General features: G+C 44.6%; 1 protein-coding gene across 1 annotated transcript in view; it reads right to left on the reverse strand.

Annotated features, from left to right (window-relative positions):
* Positions 1–9,790, reverse strand: part of Ppp2r2d (protein phosphatase 2 regulatory subunit Bdelta) — a 39,154-nt gene that overhangs the window by 29,101 nt on the left and 263 nt on the right. Inside the window, exons 2-3 of the mRNA XM_023708886.1 lie at positions 9,728–9,790; positions 9,553–9,645 (exon numbers count right to left, since the gene is read on the reverse strand). Coding sequence (XP_023564654.1) covers positions 9,553–9,645; positions 9,728–9,790 — 156 coding nt within the window. The remainder of the gene's footprint in view (positions 1–9,552; positions 9,646–9,727) is intronic.

A 9,790-nucleotide genomic window follows, 5' to 3' on the forward strand; every position in this document is an offset into this window, starting at 1 on the left:
TGCTTTGCTAAGCTTGTTCTAAGTAGGTGCTTTAGACCACTGAGCCATCTCACCAGCCCAATAAAATAAAATTAGAATTACCATATGATCTAGCGATAGCACTTTTGGGTATAAAGCCTAAGAAAATGAAGTCATCATGCAAAAGAAATACTTGCATATTTTTTTGTGTAATTATTCACAATAGTTAAATTATGGAGTCAACCTATGTGCCTGTCAACACATGACAGAATACAGAAAATGTGTATTTTCTTTATTCAGCCATAAAGAAGAATGAAATAATGGCTTTTTCAGGAAAATAGATTAAAACTGAGGTCATCATGTTAAAGAAAAACTATACATTCTTATGGTTTGTGTCCAGATGTCTACGAAAGCCTCATGCAGTCATGGGGTGGGCTTCTAGAGTTTGTGATTGATTGTCCAATGCTGAGATTATGGGTGTGAGTGCTACACCTGCCCTGAAGCGGACAACCTGACCGCCATAAGGAAGGGAGAGGATTCCCCTCTGCGGCTGCTCTACTGTTTTGCTGTTTTCCACAGTATGAACTGCTGCCCTCTGCCATCTGCCTCTCTACCTTGGAGCCAGCGGACTATATGGACTGAAACCTCCACAAATTGTGAGCTAAATAAACCTTTCTTGCCGTAAGTTTGGGAGTCAGGAGTTTTGTCCCAGCAATGAGTAAAGCAACCAAGCCACATGCGATCTGCCATTTCACTGTGCTGCCTTCTGCAGGGATGAGTGAGAGCAGCGTTAAGTGAAGCGGCTGGTGCCTCAGCAGCAGCTACGGCAGCCACGCCAAACTGAGGGTGTCAGTCTTCATGCCATTCATGCGCAGGAAAAGAAAAAAGAGAAAAAGCCAATACTACTTAGCAACGTCCTTCACAAATAAGTACTTTTACTCAATCCCAACTCCTTAGTGTGAACGTGTTCTTTGTCATAAAACATGCAGTACTTGTAAAGCACTTCTGTGGTATCCCCAAGTACAACTTATTCCAGGAAAAGCATACACAAACAGTGTTTCTGTGTTGTGAGGTGAAAATCTTTTTTTTTTTTTGGAGACAAAGTCTCACTATGCAATTCAGGCTGCCCCTGAACTTGTGGGAATCCTCTTGTCTCAGTCTCCCGAGTGCAAGGATTACAGGCCTGTACCACCACACCCAGCTAGAAAGCTTATTTCAAAGGCAGCTGACCAACTTTGAGCGTCCAGACAATATGTGACAGAAATTTTCTTGAAAATGAACAAAGCTACTTACTTTACAGAAAATAATTGATAGTCCTGATTGTCAATGATAAAAACCAGGCTTTCAAGAGCAAATCAGAATTTTGGGAAACATATTTTCTACTGCTACACTGACAGCTTCCTACTTTTAAGACCCCTCTGATGAGATCAGTGGTGATATTAATAAAATAATTTTCTTTGGCACTGTAATACAATGTGCTAACATTCAGAAGCTTAAAGTAACTCAGTGAAACAATTCTTCAAACTGATTTAAGCATGGCATTACCAAATCATGTGCATGAGTAAAAGAACCACTTAAAGTTAAGTGACAGAACTGCGGATTCTAGGTAACTGTTGGGTTCCACTGATGGGGTTTCTGACTCCAGAGTACAACTACACTTGAATAAACCACAAGTATCCACAATGCTGGAAAAACAGTTGATCACTTTCCCTTCTCTAAGTTAATGTATGTGCAAGGCCAAATTTTCTTTACACATTTCAACAAAGCAATTGCAACAGATTGGATGTGGAAGTAGATCTAAGCAGATCTTCTGATAAACTATTTTTAATGCAATGGCACTCTTCTCACTAAAATCTTTTAGAAAATTTTTTCATTAATAATGTTAACATGCAGATTTATTGTTTAAATGAAATAATAAATATTTTAAGCTGTTCTAATTTTTAAAAATTTATTTATGTGTGTGTGTGTGTGTGTGTGGCCAGCTCAGCCCACCAGGGGGCAGGGCTGGCTGGCATGTGGTGCTGGGGGATTGAACCGCGGTCCCTGTGCTTTGCTAAGCTTGTTCTAAGTAGGTGCTTTAGACCACTGAGCCATCTCACCAGCCCAAGCTGTTCTAATTTTAAGAGTAGTAAATATAGATGTAATTGGAATCTTCAATGATTATTAACAGTATGAAACTATTCTGAAACCAAAAAGCTCTGAGAACCAATAACTCAGAACAGGGGTCAGCAAACTATAATCTGAATGCAAAATTTGGCCAGCTGTCTACTTCTGAAAACTGGCATGATGGCTTGCAGCCAGGCCCACCCATTCTGCCAGGTCTGCAGCTGCTTTCCTGCTATGAAGGCAGAGTTGAATTCAGTGGTTCCAACTGGGGCAGTGTGGCCCGCAGAGCCTAAAATATTTTCTATTTGGACTTCTACAAAAGTTTGCTGACCCTTGATGTACAGCAAGCCCAGTTTGCTAGTGCAGTGACTGGCAGGTTATGGGCACTAGTCTCCATTCTTACTCCATCACCATCCATTCTTCAAAGGCCAGAGTGAGCTTCCTGAAACCATAATGCTGACATCACTCCTCTGCCTAGGACATTCCAGGTTCATAATCACTCAAAGTACAACACAGCCCCTCAGCATGGTATTCAAAGACTTTACACATCACCTTCAGCTAGGCCAGCCTTCTGCCCCATTATGGCTCTCTCCTGTCTGCTAGAGGACAGGGCTCAAGCACCCTCCTTTCCCAGAATCCATTGTTTTTCCAAGCTCTCTTCACTTCCATTCTTTTTCCTTCCCTTCCCCACTCTCTTCTTATATCCCGACTCCTCCCCAGGTCAGTGTACTGGGCACTTCTATCACCATTTCCCCTCAGTATGTCATGGTTCCAGGTGTGGTACAATACCGCGCATCTGTCCACCTCCAACACCCTGCACTGGCAGTCCTTCAGGCTACTGTTCTGACTTCTTTAGCCCGGCAATATCCCTCTTTTTCTTGGCTTAGTTCCTGAGCAACACAGTATTGGCTCTTTTATGCCAGAGTAAATTCACACAGCATTCAAACAGTTACCAGTCCCTGTTTTTCCTGCAGAAGATTTCCACACATTTCCTGGATATTAACTACTCTATGATAGTCTCAGGTAATAGGATCCTGTTTTCCAGATAAGGAAACAAAAGGTAAGTACCACACAAGGCTAGGAAGAGGGTAGAAACAAAAGCTAAATACCATGCAATCTAGTAAGAGGGTAGAAACAGGTTTCTACTCAAGTCCCTCTGCACAATGCTTTCCCACCTATCATGACTTTCCACAGCCTGACTGACCTCAAGCTGAAGAGACAAGCCTAATCCATGAAGAGGACCTAGCCACTGCCATACAACTGGTGCTAAGTAAAGGGAAAGTCCAGAGTCCAAGACAGAATAGCCAATGTGAAGCGTGGCTGACCAGAGGCCTGCAAACAATGTGGAATTTGAGATGGAATGGGAAGGATCAGCGGGAGGCAGAAACTAGAAAGGAAAAAAAAAATTTCTAGGTTGAGAAAGAAACCAAATCAAGGTAGAAGGGATAATAAAAGAGTCACAGAATCTTGTAAGAATCAAGAGTCTAGACCAGGCAGATGGCATGTGGGATGAGCAGAGAAGAGAGGGTCCGGCAAAATCCAGAAACTATTTTTGTGTTTAAATATACTGAAAACTAAATTAAAACACTTTCAAATAAACTAACAATTGAACTGGCACTTCACAGGTTACAGAAACACTACACACTGTTTGATCCTAAAAATGTTTTGGTGTAATTTCTAGGTAAGCAAGCTAAGGCCCAGCAGGGACCTTTAGAACTGGAAACTGGCAGGCACACACTGAAGCTAGGACCTCCAATCGGACAAGACTCAGAAATCAAGGAATGAGGGGCTGGGGAGATGGCTCAGTAGAATAAGCGCTTCCCTGGTAAGCGCAAGGGCCTGAGTTCAATCTCCGGTTCCAGGGGGGAAAAAAACAAACAAACAAACAAGGAATGAAAACATCAAGGGTATGACTTCATACACCACCAATCCTGCCAACTTACTATGACCTTTTATTACTTCCGGCTCACCAACCTAACCTCAAACATGTTAAACACTGCTTAATAACTTCAGTGAAGACACCAATCTCACTAAAGGCACGCGTCTAGTTTCCCTCACACTGTGTTTTACAAAGACAATGATAAATGCTGAACACTCATTTTCAGTATGAGAATTAATTACAATATTCCATGTTTTTTTCTTTCCGAGATCAGGGTCTCACTGTGTAGTTCAGGATGGCCTTGAACTCTTTATGTAGCCCTGGGTGGCCTCAAACTTGCATGGATCCTCCCAAGTGCTGGGATGACAAGTGTGTCCCACTGCACAAAGCAGATTATAAAATAATGATTATGACTGAAAAGAGCTACATTCACCCTGATATTAAGTATCTTTTTCCATATTATCTTTGAAATTAGATGTATCTTACATACAATGAAACATAGTAACTTCCTGATCAATGCCCAAATTCTAATTTTTTTGGTCTTTTTGAAACAAGGTCTCACCATAGTTCAGGCTAGCCTTGAACTCACCTTGTAGCCCAGGCTCATCTCCAACTCACAGTGCTCTTCCTGCCTCAGCCTCTAGTGCTGGGGTTACAAGTGTTTGCTACTACGCCCAGTTCTATAATTCTAAGTTTTGTACCTTCATTAATTTAAAATGTTTTGGGCCAGCCAGATAGCTCAGTGGACTAAAGCGGCTGCTTAGGCAGAGTGCAAGGACTGGGTTTTGATTCCCAGCACAAGCCCTGCTGGCCCTGCCCTTGGGGCGTGCTGAGACTGGGAGTGGTGGCACCTGCCTTGGGAGCACTTGGGAGGCTGAAAACAGGGAGTCTGGTCTGTGTAGTGAGAACCTACACACCCTGTACTAAATACACAAAAGAAAAAAGTTTCTCTGACACACTGTACTTATTAAGGAGCATCCTATCTGATGACTCAAGACACCTAGATCATTATATTACTTCTCGGAATCATCCTTGAAGTAACAGACAAACCTTTGCTCTTGTGTGGTATTATTTCTTTAGAAAAGGTTAAAACCTAATTGGAAACAACAGATCATCATCATCATCATCATCATCATCATCATCATCATCATGATGATGTTGCATTTTTAGGGGTCTACAGGGTGTTCAGGGTCTCACTACTAGACCGGACTTGTAGTGATCTGTCTGTTTACAGCCTCCCAAGTACTGGGATTACAGGCACCTACCACCACAGCAGGCCTGGGGATCGAACCCCTAGCCCCTGTGTCTGCTTACAGGTACTTTAATCCGCTGCCGCTGGAAACAACAGATTAATTCATGAATTTAAAAAATGATAAAAACAAAATCATCTAATAAAAATTCAAGACACTTAAAACTATAAATTGTGACATGAAAAGAACTAGATATTATCAAGCTATACCAAGCTCTAGAAATCCAGGGTTAACATGATATCCTCCTCTTCCTCTGGAAGAGCAATAAATGTGTAAAAGTACTTAAGACCCACAGCTTTTCTCTAAGTAAGCAGACTACATACAGACTACTATGTATTTGACATGCCAGATCTCAGTTACTCTCTATCTCTGTGGTATCAACTGAGAAAATGACACCATTTGGAGACTTTGTTATTAATCCTGTATTATTTTGATTAGTACTTATTTTAAAAGTCATCTCATTTTCAAAGATATTTTAGTACTATTCCTGGTTGAATGCTCTCTTTTGATTGTTCAGCAGGATATAATGAGTTCCATCAGTACTGGCTGCAAATGGTCCATAGAACAGGACAGCACAGGCAGGCTCTAGGGCCATTGAGCATGTCTTCAAACCCCAGCTCTAAGCTGCATGACTACATAATTGCTTTCTGTATCTCTGTTTCAGAGTGGGACAAACAACAGTTTCTACCTCTAGTGATGTAAAGATTAAATCAATCAAGACACAGGTAAAGCCCTTAAATCAAACTCTATGGCATACTACAAGCACTCAATAACCTTTAATACTGGGCTTGGTGGCCCATGCCTGTAATCCCAGATTCAGAAGCTGAGGCAGAAGGACTGTTGGGAGTTCCAGACTAGCCTGGACTATAAAGTGAGCTCAAAGCCAGCCTGAACTGCATAGGGAGACCCTGTCTCCAAAAGACAAAAGAAAAGAAAAATCTGTTAAGTATCATTGCCATTGGGCAGGGTCCTCTGAAAGGTGCTGGGGCAGAGATTTAACAGCCAAGCTCTAAGGTTGAGGTATTCACAGTCTACCAGAGACAGGTAAACAAAGAACAGTAGTATTTATTTATCTGTAGCCTGCATGTTGAAGCAAACTAGGTGAAGGTGATAAGCACACAGGAAAAATCTGCACGGACATCACCGGTCCCCCAGCAGACCCATTTGTGACCAAGTACTCAAAGCCACGAGCTTTTCTCATTTCCTTGTGGAAGTCACCTGGCCTCACTATTCTGACTCCCAGGCAGTTTGTCCACTTTCCACAGAAGCCAGAGACCAGCCACCAGTCTGGCTGCTCTTGCATCTGGCCACCAGCAGGGCAATCACTAATTTCCCTGAGAGTCCAGTTCACTCCCACTTGCCTAGGAATAGCTGACAGCACAATGGAAAAATGATGCTTAGCCCTGCAGCTAACCTGATGCACAGCAAAACCCAATTCTTTTTTTTTTTTTTCCTCTCGGAACCAGAGATTGAACTCAGACCCTTGCGCTTGCCAGGCACCCAATTCTCAAAGGAAAAAAAAAAAAAAATCAAATTGTATATTGCTCAACATTCCTATCAGAGGCTGGGGGAGTAACTCAGTGGCATAAGCACCTTCCTGGCAAGCTCAAGGTCCTGAATTTGATCCTCAGAACCAAAAAAACAAAACAAAACAAGAAAAAAACCCCAACTGTACAGGAGTTACGACTGAGCTCCCATTCCTGAACTTAAACACACACACACGCCCCATTATTGCATTTTACTCCACGACCTGAGTAACACAGGCCTGCCAACTTCCACTCCTGTACCATCCTTGTTTCCCAGACACTGTCCCCACTGAAGTCAGGAGGGAGCCCCAGCCTCAATCTCTAAAGCATTTCTGACAACTCATCACAAGGAAAGCAGGAAAACAGACCAAAGTACAGTAAAGTTGTTACACGGAACTCTGCAGAGCTGGGCTTAGACCATAACAAAAACAAAAGGCTTGCAACCCCTAAATTTAAACAGATAAACCAGGAGCCTGGGCCTCGCTCAGGCCTTTAAGTGGCTGCTTCCACAAAGCTGTCAGCCTCAGGTGGCTAGAGTTCGAACCTCACAACTCTCCCGCTGTCCAACGTGCCGTGAAGGCATGCGAGGATAAAAAAATAAATAAATAAACAGATAAACCTTAGAATATATTACATTCTACACTGTAAGCATCAGTAATTACCCTTCACCAACACTTTCCCTTCAGTGTTGAGTCTGGACAGTGTCGGCCTGCGGGCAGGGGCAAGTATCCCATCACCGCACTACATACGGAGCCCTTTTTAAAACTTATTTTGAAAGAGAGACCAAGCAGTCCATGCTGTCCCTGAGTTTGCAGTCCTGTCTCAGCCTCCTGAGCAGCTAGGGATACAAGGGCTAGCTTATTGATTCTCGTTCTTTTAATGGTTCATTAGTTTTTTCTTTACCATCTGCTCAAGAATGACATAACTGAAACTACTGGACAAACGGTGCAGTTATAATATGTTACTTTGGATGGGTTACTACATCCCAGGCATAGGTGAATTAAAATAGAAAATTCTGAATACATACAATCAGAAACACACACAAGATAAGGTCACCAAAAAAATCACAACTGAAACATCAAATTTTGATGCATTCAGAATTAAAACTGCAAAAGCTGGGTGTGGCGGCCCAAGCCTGTAATTCCAGCACTAGGAGTCCAGGACCAGCCTGCGGTACAACCAATAGGAGCTTAAAGCCAGCATAAACTGCATCGCAAGACACTCTCAAAAATGCCTCATCCTCCCACAAAAAAAGAAAAGAATTAAAATTGCAAAAAGTTCCAATCAAAGCTGATTGAATTCAGGCAGTAGTACATTATTTGCCAGGATCTTTAAGGGAAACAATGCAATTTTCATAAATCACACTTAAAAAACACTTTACATTTAAATTTTAAATTATTTTTTATTTTATTTTATTTTTTTGGTGGAACCGGGGATTGAACTCAGACCCCTGCGCTTGCCAGGGAAGCACTCATTGTACTAAGCCATCTCCCCAGCCCCTTACATTTAAATTTTAACTCAGTGTACCAACAAAGACTCCAAAACAGGTGAAGAAATCAGAAATTATGCCAGACACTAAACACTTCCATGTGCTTCCCCCCCCAACAAGTTTTGCTTTTACTCTCATAGAGATCACACTTGAAGTGGCTGAACTGTCACCCACTTGGCACACACACCAAGTGAAACAAAAGAATAATATATTTTCACCATATAAGAAACAGCCAATAAAATATTTAGTTTATATTACAAACCACCTAGTTTCCATCTCAAATCTGTTTCCTCTGCTTAATCCTCTGGGCAGGGTTTAACCAATGGGACCACAGACCCCCAGATAACCTCAAGGATCATATGCCAGGTCAGACACTGCTAGGGAGGACAGGGTGAAGGAGGTGTGGGCAAAAGGTCATGTGGGGACTGAGGTGAAAGTCCCAGGACAGGGCATTTGAGGAGCGGCTGGGAAAGGAAAGATGTTTTTAGCACAGACATCATTTTTAGGACAAAGTAAAAGGGCCTGAACAACACGAACAAAAAGCCATCACGACTCTAAACGTAAAACACAACTACGCTTCACCCCTCTAAGTTTCTTCAGTCCCCTTAGGTACAACTTCGGGGCTCTCCAAGCTCTCTGTCCACCACTTTACAACTTCGCAACCTGGCCCACTCAAAGTTGGGATTATGGCAAAGACCGGACAGTTTAAGGTTCAAGCCTACAACGTCCAGCCGGGCGTGGTGGCACACGGCTGTAATCTCAGAACTCGAGGCTGAGGCAGGAGGATAGCCATGAATTAAGAGGCCAGGCTGCGCTAATAGTTAAAGGCCAGCCTAAACTACACAGTGAGGCCCTGTCTTTTTTTTTTTTTTTAAAGGACTAAAATATGGAGAAGAGCATTTAAAACGAATAGTGGATAAGAAAGCATCCATCGTGAAAAGCAAAGAATTCAGAGCCTCAGACTCCGGCACCAAGCAGTCCCTGCCTCCTGCTGAAGGCAAGAGGCCGCGGACCGGCCAGGGCCCACCGGCCACCAGGACGCGGCGCCCCGACACCCAGCCCGAGCCGGGGACCCCCTTGCCTGGCACCCCACACCTCCCGCACGGGGAGCCGGGACCTCTGCGCGGGCCCCGACAACATCCTTCACGGCACCCTCACAGCGCGTCCCGCCCAAACTCCGGCTCAAACTCCGGGGCGCCCCGAGGCCACCCCACAGCCCGACCGGCCGCGGCCGGGTCCCCGCAGCGGGGACGCGCGGCGCCGCGAGGGGAAGCGCAGGCGGAGGTGGCCGCGTCCCGGCGCCGGCCCCACATGACCTTGCACTCTGCGTCCAGGCCGCCTCACCTTCCGCCACGTCTTCGTCGACCGCGCCCTTCACCTGCGAGAAGCACCACTGGAAATCGTTGCCGCCCGCGGGGCAGCCGCCGCCTCCGGCTCCTGCAACAGAACGAGCGGTCAGGCCGGCCGCGCCCGCCCCGCCATCCCGCCTGCATCCCGCCCGCGTGCCCAAGGCCCTCACCTGCCATGGCAGTAGCGCGGGACGGGGCCTGCCCAGCCGAGCGCGCCCGACCGGAGGCGCCCC

The sequence above is a fragment of the Octodon degus genome, unplaced genomic scaffold (assembly GCF_000260255.1).
Source record: "Octodon degus isolate 3935 unplaced genomic scaffold, OctDeg1.0 scaffold00010, whole genome shotgun sequence".
In the NCBI taxonomy this organism is placed as follows: Eukaryota; Metazoa; Chordata; class Mammalia; order Rodentia; family Octodontidae; genus Octodon; species Octodon degus.